This window comes from Oryza brachyantha, chromosome 1, assembly GCF_000231095.2.
Source record: "Oryza brachyantha chromosome 1, ObraRS2, whole genome shotgun sequence".
Lineage (NCBI taxonomy): Eukaryota > Viridiplantae > Streptophyta > Magnoliopsida > Poales > Poaceae > Oryza > Oryza brachyantha.
Genome location: NC_023163.2, coordinates 27,897,289 through 27,911,450, shown reverse-complemented (window position 1 = coordinate 27,911,450; position 14,162 = coordinate 27,897,289). Strand labels below are relative to the sequence as shown.

The 14,162-nt window shown below is 40.8% G+C and overlaps 3 protein-coding genes across 5 annotated transcripts; 1 reads left to right on the top strand and 2 right to left on the bottom strand.

Annotated features, from left to right (window-relative positions):
• The first annotated feature begins 159 nt into the window (after positions 1-159).
• Positions 160-3,291, top strand: LOC102709323 (PRA1 family protein A1-like). Its single transcript, XM_006644945.3, has 8 exons — positions 160-475; positions 1,201-1,241; positions 1,331-1,409; positions 2,160-2,246; positions 2,332-2,420; positions 2,531-2,602; positions 2,681-2,806; positions 2,882-3,291. The coding sequence occupies exons 1-7, from the start codon at positions 318-320 to the stop codon at positions 2,782-2,784; spliced, it is 630 nt and encodes a 209-aa protein (XP_006645008.1). The 5' UTR covers positions 160-317; the 3' UTR covers positions 2,785-2,806; positions 2,882-3,291.
• On the bottom strand, positions 3,277-5,319 carry LOC102709607 (NADPH-dependent aldo-keto reductase, chloroplastic-like). 3 transcript variants are annotated; one of them, XM_015843834.2, is made up of 7 exons: positions 5,030-5,319; positions 4,873-4,923; positions 4,702-4,778; positions 4,495-4,576; positions 4,119-4,391; positions 3,648-3,878; positions 3,277-3,436 (listed from the first exon to the last, which is right to left on the bottom strand). In XM_015843834.2, the coding sequence occupies exons 1-7, from the start codon at positions 5,138-5,140 to the stop codon at positions 3,353-3,355; spliced, it is 909 nt and encodes a 302-aa protein (XP_015699320.1). In that variant the 5' UTR covers positions 5,141-5,319; the 3' UTR covers positions 3,277-3,352. The 3 variants fall into 3 exon arrangements, with proteins under 3 accessions (XP_015699320.1, XP_040380166.1, XP_006645009.1); XM_040524232.1 differs by having other exon boundaries at positions 4,495-4,582; positions 4,708-4,778; XM_006644946.3 differs by having other exon boundaries at positions 4,495-4,582; positions 5,030-5,318.
• Positions 5,320-8,183: 2,864 nt separating this feature from the next.
• LOC102709039 (NADPH-dependent aldo-keto reductase, chloroplastic-like) lies at positions 8,184-12,210 on the bottom strand. Its single transcript, XM_006644944.2, has 7 exons — positions 11,835-12,210; positions 11,650-11,700; positions 10,771-10,847; positions 10,564-10,651; positions 9,656-9,928; positions 9,307-9,555; positions 8,184-8,476 (listed from the first exon to the last, which is right to left on the bottom strand). The coding sequence occupies exons 1-7, from the start codon at positions 11,943-11,945 to the stop codon at positions 8,393-8,395; spliced, it is 933 nt and encodes a 310-aa protein (XP_006645007.1). The 5' UTR covers positions 11,946-12,210; the 3' UTR covers positions 8,184-8,392.
• Between the last annotated feature and the right edge of the window lie 1,952 nt (positions 12,211-14,162).

Here is a 14,162-nt window from a genome sequence, read left to right as displayed (position 1 = left end):
AAGGAGGATCAGGCAAAGCCATTGAGAGTGTTCGCGCGCGCTGCTCCGCGCGAGCGCGCGTGAATTAGCCTTTTCGTCAGAAACGGGCCCAGTCATCTACCCACCCGTCCTTCTTCCCCAAACCGCAGCCTAGTCCGATCGGGTCCGACCAGGTCACACTCACACGTCGCCGAACCGCTTCCACGAGCCGCTCGCCTCTCCCCCCTCGTCGGTTTTCGAACCATCTAGAAGCATCGCCGCGACTCGCCATCTCCTCTAGAGGCTAGGGCACCGGACTTTCTTCTCGGCGGCCGAGCTCGTCGGCTCAGGCGGCCGGGATGGACTGGAGCTCCGTGACGGCGGAGGATCTGGTGGACGCGCTGCGGGAGGTGGACTGGTCGACGCCGCCGCGGCCCGTCTCCGAGTTCTTCTCCCGCTTCACCGCCCCACGATCCTACTCCAAGTGGACCAGCCGCCTCAAGTGCAACCTCTACTAGTACGGCTTGTATATCGAATCCACCCCCCCCCCCCCTCTATGCTCATGCTCACAAATCGAAGAACGAGAGAGCTAGATTGGTTGAGCCGCTGTGATTTCGGTTTGAATCGGTCTGGAATAGGGGCGATGCGTACTTTCAGCCGTTTAGCTCCGTTGGGAATGACACGGTAGCTGCTGGAGAGAGTATTCGCGTGTAATGTGTGTAGGGCATCGATCTGAATTCAACTTTTGGAGTTAAACATGGAGTCTTGGATTCGATTATAGCCTGTTTTGGGAGGCGAGCATTTGTTGTTAATTTTAGTTAGATGGAGCTCACGAACTTGCGATTAGAAATTCATTCGGCTCTGTTCTACTTTTGTTGGTAGCTTGGCTACGTCATGGAATTATCTGTGAGATAGAAGGTGCATAATTCTTTTTCTTTCAGAAAACTTCAATGGTATTTCTGTATAATAGTAAGTCACATTATCTTTCCCTGAGTGTGCTACAATGTTTTGTATGGAACTCATGAACCATGATCAGTTAACTTATAATCGCAGAATTTTAGAACAGATACTTTTGTTGTTCTAATGCGTAAATAAAGAGGCAGTATATGTATATTTTTCAGTAAAAGAATGTGCAAGTTGGTGAGGCAATTCATACTAGAACTTACTTTGTAAATACATATTTATTCTGTGCCATTTATATCTTTCAATAAAGTCTCTTCCAATGTTTTTACTGGTTTGCAGCTACAGGACGAACTACTTCATCTTGATCATGTTTATTCTTGGTAAACAACGAGGCCTCTATATGTGGTGTTTTATTTTCCTACTATTCTGGTTTATATTTGGCTTTCGTATAGTCATCTCTCTCTCTCAGGAATGGGATTTCTCCGGAGACCAGTTTCCATCCTTGCAGCTTTTTCAACAGGCCTAAGCATTGCATTTCTCAATGACAGGTAAGTTTGAATTAAATTGAAGTCACATTAATGTTCTTGTGAAGAGGGTTTTGAACTGTGCAAGGAAAGCTTTTCTTACATTGGAGTTAGTTGGTATACAGTATACACAAAGTTAACACTTATGTAATTTGTGGAAAGCTGTGCAAAACTCAGAGCATAGCCAACTAATCTACAATATAGTAATGTAACTTATTTACGTTAGCGATTGGGGCACAAAAAAATTTTGGTCCAGCACTACCTTAAAATAATTTCATTAGGAAGCAGTAGATCATATGGTTGCCAGTTGCCACTAATGTTTATTAATCAAAGGTCATTTAAACAAAACCAAAGACATAGCTTGGGATGTTCACTATACGAAACCATTGGTAGTTGGAACCTCTATGGTTCAGACTTCAGAGGATGACTGTGTTTTTACTTAACAAAAGAGTTTTGTTGATATGCCATTATTCTCTATTTCATATGTCATATTCCTTCCAGACTATATATGTTCTTTTATTTGAATCTACCAAGTATCTGCAATTATTGTCTGTGGATATAAGATTGGGACATCTGCATTTCATATTTTAGATTAATGGCTCATATCACTGCCCTTGCACTGTGTTACACCCGACAGACAACTGACAGATTTCATGCTCTTATGTGTACTTCTGTAACTTCTGTTGTCAATTCCCATCTATTATCAACTCCACTAGAAATAGTGATACTCCCACCAGAATAATTTTCCTCAAATGCTTCCTGTTTGATATGCAGTTTTGCAGTTACATTCAATGAGAAAGTCACAAGGACTGTCAGAAAATTTTCACCACATTTGGCAGCAAAGATGAGGCCACCGTTAAGGTGGGGGTTTCTCCCCCTATTTCATCATTCTTATTTCTGAGAGGGTGTCAGAAGAACATGCTAACAACGTTGCTGATATTTTCAGACCTGTAATTCGCGGCCGACCAAGCACAAAAAAGTCAATCCATATTTGTGGCCGGCCTCGATGGGTTTTTGTTCTATTTTTTTCTATAGGTTGGTACAGAGCACCTTCCTCCATACAATACTTATTGTTGATTTTAAACAACGACAAGTTTTTAAACAGCAATCATGTACTCAACTTATTATTGATTTTATGTTTGCAGTAAGCTGCATCCTCTGGATGACCTCTTGTAGCCTCCTCACGGTTCTGTGGGCACTACTTATTGGTCTGCTTGGTAAGGCCAAAATGGAAATTTGAAATTTTAATATTGTGCATGTATCACACTGCCTAAAGTTAAGTTTGTGCCTTGCAGCAACCGTGCTTCACGCCAGTTTCAGAACACCTAATCTAAAAGCACGGCTGAACACATTCAGGGAAGAATTTCGAGCAGTATGGCGGAATTATAGCGAGTTCTAAATGTCCTTTTTGTCTATTCCCTGTGAGTGCCTTCAACACTATCTTATGGTTGAAAATTGAAAGCAGCGTATGGCTTACAGTTCTACCTGTCTGTCAGTGCGCCATTGCAGAGCTGGTTATTGGATATCTCTGTGTTGGCGCGATGTGGAAGGACCTACTTCGGTGTGCTATCTCTGTGTTGGCCCGATGTGGAAGGACCAACTTCAGCGTGCTTTTGTAATTCTTGATTTTTCTCTGCAGATTTACTTGATAAAAAATGTTACCAAGTTCCATATCTCAGCTGCCTCTTGCAACTCTTTAATTGTGGGAGAAACATGGCATGCTAGTTTTCTCCACTTTATGAATTTGGATTTAGATTGTGGATTATCCTAGTTTCAACTGGACCTCCATAGTTTTAGCTCCTGGTCCAAAACTCTTGTATTTGGTACATTAGGGAAGAAGCAGCCTGTAAGAGTTGTACACAGCTCTCATGAAGCGAAAAGAAAAGGAAGTTTGTGAAACGTCTGCCATGTTTTATTGTATTTTACAGTAGTGCTATATTTCGTTTCAAATTGTTTATGCTATCTTCTTATATTTCTCCATCAAAAAGCTCCTCGTAGGTTTTGTAGACACTTTCGGGGTGAACAAATGCATCTCCTTTGATTTGTTTAACCTGTCCAACATGAACAAAGCATTTCAGTTACAATTCCTATACAAGGTCTAAAAGAAACACCTGACTTATACTTGCATTTATTTCGTAGTGTTTTTTCTGTTTCTAACTTATCAGAACTGTATGAATTTATACATTCATATTTGCATCAGATTTGACGACAGAAGATATTATTTTCTGAAGTTTAAACAACAGAGAAGTTGTGTGCGCTTGCCTGTTCGATTTCTGAAAACCTGGCACACAGTTCGTCAGGAATAGACCAGCCAAACAGGTCCATATTCTCCTTCAACCTCGCCTCACTGACGCTCTTGGGAAGCACGCTCTGGCCCTGTTGGAGGCCCCAGCGAAGAGCAACCTGCGCCGGAGTTCTTCCAAGCGTCTCGGCTACCAATGGAACCACTGAATCAACGGCGATGCTTTTCATCCTGCCCAATGGCGCATACGCCTGTCGGAACCATGTGAGCTCAGTGCGCCACAAATGCTACTGTCTTCGTTACATATCATAAGATTTTCTAGATTTGATAATATTCATACATATATCAATTTATGTGTTTTGTATATGTGTTTATATTTATTAGCATATAAATAAATCTAAACAATGTCAGAAAGTCTAATAACATAAAACAAACCGAAAAGATTGACAAGCGATCGATGTTCAATGAGCTCAGAAACATGCAAGACTTACAGAGAGATGAACGCCATTGGAGTGGCAGAACGCTCTGAGCTTCGCCTGCTGCCAGCCGGGGTGGCACTCGACCTGATCAACAGCCGGAGGGACACGGGCGACGCAGAGCAAATCGCCTAGCTTCTTGGAGGAGAAATTGCTCACGCCGATCGCACGAGCTTTGCCTGAACCATACAGCTGCTCCATTGCTCGCCAGGTGCTGGGTATGTCAGGCTCGACGAAGTTCTCTGGACTGAGCTCAGTGCCTTTCTTGATCTGAAACGGCCAATGAATCTACAGAGATTGCAGAGTTCGGCACCTGTCAGAACTCAGAACCAGAGAGATGTCAACCTTTCACTGCCTACGCTTACGCTTACTCTGCTCATGATGAGCTTACCAGATACAGATCGACGTAATCCAGCTGCAGATCTTTCAGTGTACTGTCCATTGCAAGCGGGACATCTTCAGGTGCAAGGCTACTGCACCTGCAGAGTTCGATTCTATAAGAGGACGGGACACAAGTACACAACAGAATTCGGAAGCAACATCATACTAGCAATAAACATAATACTAGAAGAAGGACGGAGCAGTCGCCAGTCAGCACCATAACTTGGAGGTGATGAAGAGGTCTTCTCGCTTGACAACTCCATCATGGAAGAGCTTCTTCAGAGCACAACCAATCTGGGAACACACAAGACATACAAAATTACTCTCACACCAGTGGAATTTCATGCCAAACGAGAACGCTTCAAAGATTTGCAGGAATCAGTACTACCTCCTGCTCGTTCTTGTACAGCGGCGCGCAGTCTATGTGCCGGTACCCTGCCTGCCACAGCAAGCGAACTTAGAACAGTATGCAACATGGATGGATACGGGCACGCAAGTGTTCAGAGAGAGCAAGCAGGTGGTGAGAGTGAGAGGGGTGATGGGACCTTGACGGCGGCGGAGACCACGTCGGCGACGGCGCCGGGGCCGGCCTTGTAGGTGCCGAGGCCCACCGAGGGGATGCGGGCTCCGGTGTTGAGCGTGAAGTGGGTGGCCATGTCCTCCGGCTACCACGCTGGCACCCGCGCCTTGCTGCCCTGCTCTTTCCGCCGCCGGCCGCGATAGACAGATTAGCCGGGGCACGTTTTGGCGTCGCTTGACGAAGGGTAAATCAAGACACAGATTACATGTGTCTTGACTCTAGAAAAATAAAATGAAGAACCAACGGAGGCTGCGCAGAGCCGCCACGACCGAGGACCTGTCGCGATAATGAAATCCAAATGTAGTGAGCTGGCGGTGCTCAACCACGGGCTTGGCATGTAAGTGACAGCGCGTGTTACGATCATGCCACTGGGACGTGGGTCCCAACTTCCTATAGACCATATATCAGTCGATATAATGTCAATTTTATTATAGCAGAGGATGTAAATCTCATTTGAAAGTGGATTCTCCTCTGATAAGAAAATTCAAAAGCTTTTGACTTCATCTGTTTTAAAATAAAATAAAAACTAGTAGATCGTATTATATCTTATACTATGTTTTAATATTCTAAGATAAACATAGTAGGGGTATATAATGGAGCGCATATGATAACAAAGAAAAGGCACGGTAATACAAATATACGATGCATCAGGCCATTAACAGGGTTCCCTTTACCATAAACCATACCCAAGTTGCCGGCCCACGACACGACAAAAACCGTGCAATAACCATGAAAAAGAGCAATAAAAGCACGTTTGGAAATTTAAACTCAAACCTTGTGGTCTCCACTGTTTTGGAATCAAAACTGCACTGTTTGAGGCGGTTTTCGCATGGTTTTGTGAAAAAACTGTGGCAAGTTAATTATGAGAAGAACAAAAAGGAAAATATTTAAAAAATATTTAAAAATATGGAAAATAGGAAATAACTGCTATGAAATATTTGGTATATGCATGACATATTGTTTATGAAATTAAAAAAATCAGCATGATCTCTGCTAAACGTTGACATCCAAACAATTATCTATGCAATTCACAATACAATCAATAAAGAATACGATTGATATTTAAAATTCATGCTTGTACCACAACACAACACCCCTATCTTTTCGCTTTTGTTTTTCTTATAAACCAAAATTGAATTGTTATCCTTAAATTTTGAGTTGACTTTAGGGGTTTTTTTGCCGTGGTTTATTTTCTAGCATTTTAGATCGCTAAGGACACGTATATAAAAGTTTTATTTACATATTATTTTACATATAAGATGCTTTTATTCCATCCATGTATCCAAATTGGATATATAAATTTTATAAATGTAAACTTTTGAATATAGACATTATATATGTATGTATATGAAAACACTAGTGCATGCAAAAAGTTTCAATTCCATGCGGGTAAACTTTCTGTTCATAAAAAAATTTCTATGTATGAACTTTTCACAAGTGAAGTAGATGCCAAAAAAATGAAATCGTGGGAGTTCATAGGAGGTTAGGACGTGCGAATGTTTGCTTATTAGCCCTCTCGAACGATGATAAGTGTGATACACTATAAAATGCACTTATAAAATGTCCATTTCAGTGCTGAACTTGCTTTGTCCATTAGACCAAGGCTGAAAAGACACACTACAATTAACCTTGCTGAGTTAGAAGCTACTTCCTCTGGGTTTTTTTATGGCGTTGATTTTTTATTTGATCATTCGTCTTATTCAAAAGTTTTGTATAAATATATAAAATTGTAAATCATATTTAAATTTAATTTAGTAATAAATCAAATCATAATAAAATAGCTAATAATTATATATTTTTTAATAAGATGAAGGATCAAACGTAGATAAAAAGTCAATGGTGTTAAAAAAAATCAAAGGGAGTAAATTAGATAACGAGGAGCGCATGAGACATGCTATAGGTTTCAAATAACCTCTATACTTGGTTTCTATTTTGTCATTCCCTTATTCCAATCCACCACATCCTTCGACTGTATTTTATAAGAGTATATCCGCTATTTCTGACTTTTTTATTTGACATACCTAACTTTTGAATTCACGTCTAACCATTCACCTTATTAAAAATATTTACATAATTATTTTATTGTTATTTTTTATTATTAAATTTACTTCAAGCACGACCTATAATTTTATATATTTTAAAAATAAATCGAATAAAACAAATGGTCAAATGTTGATAAAAATCAATGATATGGAATAAAAAAAATTGTAGCTTACCCTATTTCTCTATTTGACATGGGACATATATATAAATGTCTGCGTGGCTTCCTACTTACATGTGTCATGTGTGCATTAGCAACCAACTTAACAGGATTAGTCATAATATATGATTTGGCTTTGGTTCATACACAGGTACGATCTTTTTATAAGTTTGTACATTAAATTATATGACAAGTTTATGTACTATCCATGTAATTTAACCATAACATAATAATAGATAGATCTCGTATGAATAGAACGCTATTCAACTACTCACGATGTCCCTAAATATAAGGGTTTCTAATGTTTAAATTTCGTTTTCATATGTAAGTACCATACAATACTAATATCACCAATCACCTTTTATTCCAACTTCTATTCATTTTATCCAACCACCGTCTACTCTCTATATAAATAAAGAGCATTATTATATTTTTACTATATCCTTACACCCCCCCCCCTCCACCCCCATCCCACACACATTTTCGCTTTTATCTGTACTTTTAGCTCAAAATTTGAATTATTCAGATGTTTTTTCACCGCGTTGGATTTTAGATAACTATATATATATATATATATATATATATATATATATATATATATAAAAGTTATATCCATAAATTATTCTCTTGTAAATATGCCATTTGAAGTCAACAATCACCCCCTTAATTTTTCAAAAACAACCTGCCTTATCCTACATTTGACATTTGAGCAGAGAATGCCGATATGCAAGCCACAGCCATGGTTGAATATCAACTCTTTTCTGTTTTGCCAGGCCGGCCGAACGAATACCAACTACTAGCAGTAATTCATGGTGCAGATCATTCGTTTGCTAGCACCCTCAACGCCCCCATACAAACAAACTGATGTAAGGATATAAAAAAAACAAGCAAATAGCACGTGTAAATGATACCAGAGGCAAAGCACCAAAACGACATGATCCAGTCTTATTCTAACGGAACATGATGCTGCTGATCAAGCAGTTCGTCATATGGGATAGAACTGGAGCTCAGGAGCAGTGAACCGCATCACATAGGCATAGATTTGCAAATACATAATGTTTAATGAGCATGACTGACACTAGCGTAAGCTGCTCCCAGAGAATAGCATTGTGTACATTTGTACCGCTCCTAAATTTCCCCGTCCCAGAGCTCCTCATGAGTCTTGTAAACGCTCTGAGGATTAACAATGAAGTTGCCCCTGAGCAGCCTAACCTGAACATCACAAAACAACAAACTCAGAATAAAATAACTGGCGAATTGCTATGGGTTAGTGGAAGGGCTGCAAAAAGATAATGAAATAATGCTTGAGCTACTTGATTGATGGCAAACAAAATAGCACACTGCACAAGACATACAAATTTGTCCTGCAATGACCAGTACTGGTAACATAAAGCCAAAAATGAACATAAGACGATAAAAGTGCAACACATGTGATGAGAAATGAGACAAGCAACATAATCATCAGAGATCGAAGATGAGTAATAAATTGCTCATATATTGCATATTACAAAGAGCAGCCTTGAGCATACACGTCATTATATTATTATGTGTGGTGTTATCTCTGTGAACTATAAAGTTGATGCTTCAAGGTAAACAATATACTAATTAAAAACCCTAATCATAGATGCTTCAAGGTAAATAAATTTCTTTGTACAGTATTTACCAAAAAAAAACAATATGTTTCCAAGAGGTGGGTCGCAGTACCACCTATTCCCATTGAATTTCGTAATATTGAAAGAATAATCAAAGCTAGACGCATAGCTACATATAAAATCAAATTGAGGTTCACCTATGGAGAAAAACATAGATACTAACATTTAATGAAGTTTTTTAATTTATTTTATATGATAGCATATTTTATTTTATCCGTAGCAAAGCATGAGCATTCAGCTAGTTTGCTCTATATATAGCCCTCTATCAATTGTTACGAAGCATCAACGTAACTTTGTCCCAATCATTGAAACAATCACTGGTTGTTAAGAAAAAGACGTTTGCAAACATAGACAACACAAATATAGGTGCTGAAAGAAAATTGAACTAACCTGCTTAATCTCAGAGAACTTCGCCAGCAAGTCATCTGGAATAGACCAGTCATAAACATCTATGTTCTGCTTTATCCTTTCTTCATTCACACTTTTTGGGAGTACACTGTGACCCATCTGAATGTTCCAGCGCAGCGCCACTTGTGCAGGAGTTTTGGTAAGCTTCTCTGCAATTGAAATAATTATCGGTTCCTTAAGGACATTACCATTCATAAATGATGAACCAGGTGACCCTAGCGGCGAGTATGCCTAAAAGAAGAGGAAGAAAATGATTAGTATGTTACAGAAAAGGAAAAAAACACATTAGTTAGAGCAATGACTCAGTTTTTTTATGAGTATGTAAACTTACACTAAGATGAATGCCAGATGACAAGCAAAAGTTATGCAGCTTCGTCTGCTGCCAACCAGGATGGCACTCCACCTGATCAACAGCTGGAGGTACACGAGCAACAGACAGCAGGTCACCCAATTTTTTCGACGAGAAGTTACTCACACCAATGGCTCGGGTTTTGCCAGAATCATATAACTTCTCCATTGCTCCCCATGTAGACGGGATGTCAGGTGGTATGTAGTTTTCAGGATTAATGCTGGATCCCTTCTTGATTCTGAATGGCCAATGAATCTACATAAATAATAATGGTGATTAGAAATTATGATTAGCATAACATGCTGAACCATTTTAACAAGGAATAAACTAGATTAAAAGTTAAACCACAGGTCCCCCATTTGTGCAGATAAAACTTCAATATATTATTATGATATTATCACAAATTTGTCCAGAACTATATTATCAAAGTCATGGATCATATATAATAAATCGCAGAAGAAAGCTTTAGACGACAAAAAATATCGGCCATAATTCAATGGGGGAAATTGAACTGATACCAACATAAGGAGTAATGGAGTAATGTATTTGTGTGGTTGTGTTGCAAGCCTAAAGGAATAGCTTCCTACATGCAAAATGAATGATAAGAAAGTTTCACCCAATGGACTAATCTAGCACATATAGCAGACTGCTGATGATTTTGAATTTCTGGCATGGATGGTTCAGGGGTAATCCATCAGAAATTTTGCTGGATAATGTAAGATTATTTATCAATGTGCATTGATTGACAGGGAGGCTTATTCTGCAGCATATAGAAATAGAGCTAGCTGCTATAGATTGTGCCAGACAAAGCAAGACCTTGTTGATGGTGGAGAGAACGAATCATGCAAGTCAGAAATTCAACCAAATTCTTGATAAAAGAAGATACGTACAAGGTAAAGATCCAAGTACTCAAGCTGTAAGTCAGTCAAGGTTTCATCTAGTGCCTCAGGCACATCCTCTGGGGCATGACGATCACACCTGATAAACATAAGCATCACCACAAATCAGTTGAACTAAAAATTCCAAGTAAGCACTAGGCATTCCAGTTCAGCTGCAAAGATGTAACTACAGGACAGTCACATAAATGTTGAGGTTACCATAGCTTAGATGTAATAAACAGATCTTCACGCTTGACAACACCCTCTTCAAATAGCTTCTTCAGAGCCAACCCCACCTGATAACCCAAAGTGTATTAGTTAATTGTTGCTCGTATAGAAACGAGATAACATTGAGACAGGTGTAAAGCATGTAGTAGTAAGCAGGACTGGTAAGTGGTAAGTGCTAGTTTTGAGTGCTGCGAATCATACATGCCCAAAGTATGTGTTCTTTTGCCAGATTTTGGTTAATTTTTTCTCGGCTTTTGCGCACACACTTCATGAATTGTTAAACAGTGTGTATTTTGCAAAAGGTTTCTATATATAAGTTTATCATCTTTATCTTTCTAAAGTAGACTTTTTTTTTGCGGGGATAAAGTAGATTTTTTAACTTTGGAATGGTTGTTTCTATCGTTTATACTATTAAATAGCTATCACAAAAAATCAGAATTTTTTTCATCTTTCAGCAACAAAAGAACTAAGGATCATGCAACCCATAAAATAGGCAGAATATGTCCCCTACTTTCTTCTTCTTTCTTTCTTTTTAAGAAGGTGGAGGATCGTAATGTTTCCTCTAAACTACTATAGTTCACTATCAGTCCATATATATGTATATAAAAGGAGGAATCTTCTTTCCAAATATAAAATGGAGGAGAATAGAAGTTTCCATATCGGTAGGTTGCGCAATTGAATCCAAATGGCAGTACTCACTTTTGTCATCACCTGCTCCTATATTGCTAATGCAAAATTCATACGTCATTCATTTCAGAGGAAAACGCAGATGAATACTAGGAGGGCAATATCGGATTCTGCAGTGATGACCCTGTAAATGCAACGCGACTATGCGAGAACGATCCAAAGCTTTGGACAAAACCAAGTTACCTCCTTTTCATTGTTGTACGCTTTGGCACAATCGATGTGCCGGTACCCCGCCTGCACGATCCGAAAACGAACATTACATTGATTTGCCAACACAACTCAGCCCTTAAAATGAGGGGGAAAAGATCTGAAACGAAGAAGGGGGAGAGAGGAAAGGGGAGGAGGATGAAGGCGCTGTGAATGAGAACCTTGACAGCGGCGTAGACGGCGTTGCCGACGACGCCGGGGTCGGCCTGCCAGGTTCCGAGCCCCACCGAGGGGATCTTGGCGCCGGTGTTGAGCACGAAGTGCTTCGCCATTTCCGCCCCCTCCCCAACTGTCCCACCACCTCACAGTCTCACACAAGCAGGGACCGACGCGAGAAGGAGAAGACGAGAACTGAGCACAGCACGGGAACCAGCGGCGGCGGCGATGCACGCAGCGCGCCGCTTTATAGACAGCGGAAGCGCTCGGCGAGGCGGCGGTGCGGCACGGCCACGACTCACGAGTGGTTCGCTCCTCCGGCTTTCCGGAGTTTCGGGAATCGGGACTACTCGTCGTTCACCGTGGTTTCTGCGGCTGTGCGCCAGGTGGACGTGGTTCTGCTACTTGTGGCTGTGACACTGCCGTATCGCCCTTGTGGAGACTGGAAAGCCGAATTTTTTTATTAAAAAAATGCATACATCTTTTCCTGATTTAAGACTATATAAACACTTAAGGAAAAAAAATATATTCCCGCATTATGATGATACATTCTATCTAGCGTCACATAACACCGGTCTATCCACACAACTACCCCGCAAAAAATATAGCGCTAAACATAGTGCGACAACCAATAAGGGAATCAACAACTTGGCATCGTATGGTGGGAACATAGCAGAGCATAGTGACACATTATGGAAACACGGTGTTACATACTGAGAAGCACCATTCCACATAACCACGTTCACAATCCACATTACATGTATAGTTTGCGAGTTATATTATATCTTTAAGATAAGACAAAAATATACATCTTTAAAATAAAATTTTCTGAGGAGCCCTGGTGGCATTAGCCAAACCTGAAACCCCTCCGTTTTTTGCATCTACGGGCTTCGTCTGCCTTTGTGGCCAAAGGTTATAAAATTGAAAGCACTCCTTTGTTTCGATCACGTCATTGCTTTAACCATGTTTCTATTATTCATTCATGAATTTCCTCTCCGGGTTGAGATCTCGTGGCTTTTGCGTAAGGACAAGTGCGCCTTTTGTGACAACAACGTCCACCAACCCTTGGCCGCTTTTGCCAATTCGGACGGGGGCATCACAGGCTCGGAGGAGGAAGCGGATAAAAACTCCACCCGTTTTTGTCCACATCGCAACGCTCCGAGGCGCTCGAGGTAGCCACAAGGTTCCGTGCTGTTTGACCGCGCGGCGCGAGATGCCCGAACGCGTGGATGGGGACACACGCACGCACACACACTGCAGCGTCCGCCGCCGGCCCGGCCGCCCGTCATGTCACCCTCACCGGAAGATGAGGCCGGCGCGAGACCACGTCGACGATGGTGTGTGTCCGTGCGCGGCGTGTCTGCGAGCTTCTCGTTCGTGTAGGCCAGGCGCGGCACGGGAAGCGTAAGCCGTGACGCGACCCGGAGCAGCTCTGCTACCGCTGTAGCGCGCCGCGACCGTTTTCCCGTGTTGCCGTCTCTTCTCGGGCTCTGTACTTGGGAGGCTGGAGCAGCAGGCTGAGCTGGGCTCCGGGGTTGTCACCGGGCCGGTGATGGTGTGCCTCCTGGGCCGTTCTGAATATAAAGGTATACCATCAGCGGAAGGGAAGGGAAATGTTAGGCCATGTACCTCTCTCTTAATCGTCACGTAAATAAATTTAGTGGCGTGAAGAAAAGAGTGGAAATAAGAAAGAAAATGTATTGTCATGCATGACAATGGCTTAGAGTCGACTCTTAGCATTTATTAAAAGAATTTTTTTTGCATGAGAGTGTATAAAAGGAAAACTAGCGTAATAAAAAATATTTTATTGTATTAATGAAGAAATCACACCTAACTCTACCTTTATATGCATCATTATAAAATAGACTCTTGTTACTTATGTGTCTTAAAATAGAGCCCACAATAAGCTCTACCATTGAACATGTCCTTACGGCCGTATCGCAAATTACGGCAGCTAATGTGTCGTAGGCAGCAAGCAATATGCACGTTTGAATCATGTTATGGGATGGGGTTTAATTGAGACCTAATTGAGGTTGTCACAATCGAGGTTAGCCCTGAACCGATAATTCTTAATCTCACCTTGTACTTAAGTCATACTCTTAGAAGTTAAACAGTTGAACAAATACTTAATACCAGGACCATTAGTTGGTACCAATTTCAGTTGGAATACCCTAAAACAGAAGCACAGGCGGGTGATAAACTGATAATAATATTCGTATAGCATCCGTATAGTTATTGATTCCCTATCATGGTTCAAAAGAAAAGACAATAACGCAATCATACGATGCATTAATGATGACACGTACAATGGAGAAAAACTGTGTAACTGTGTT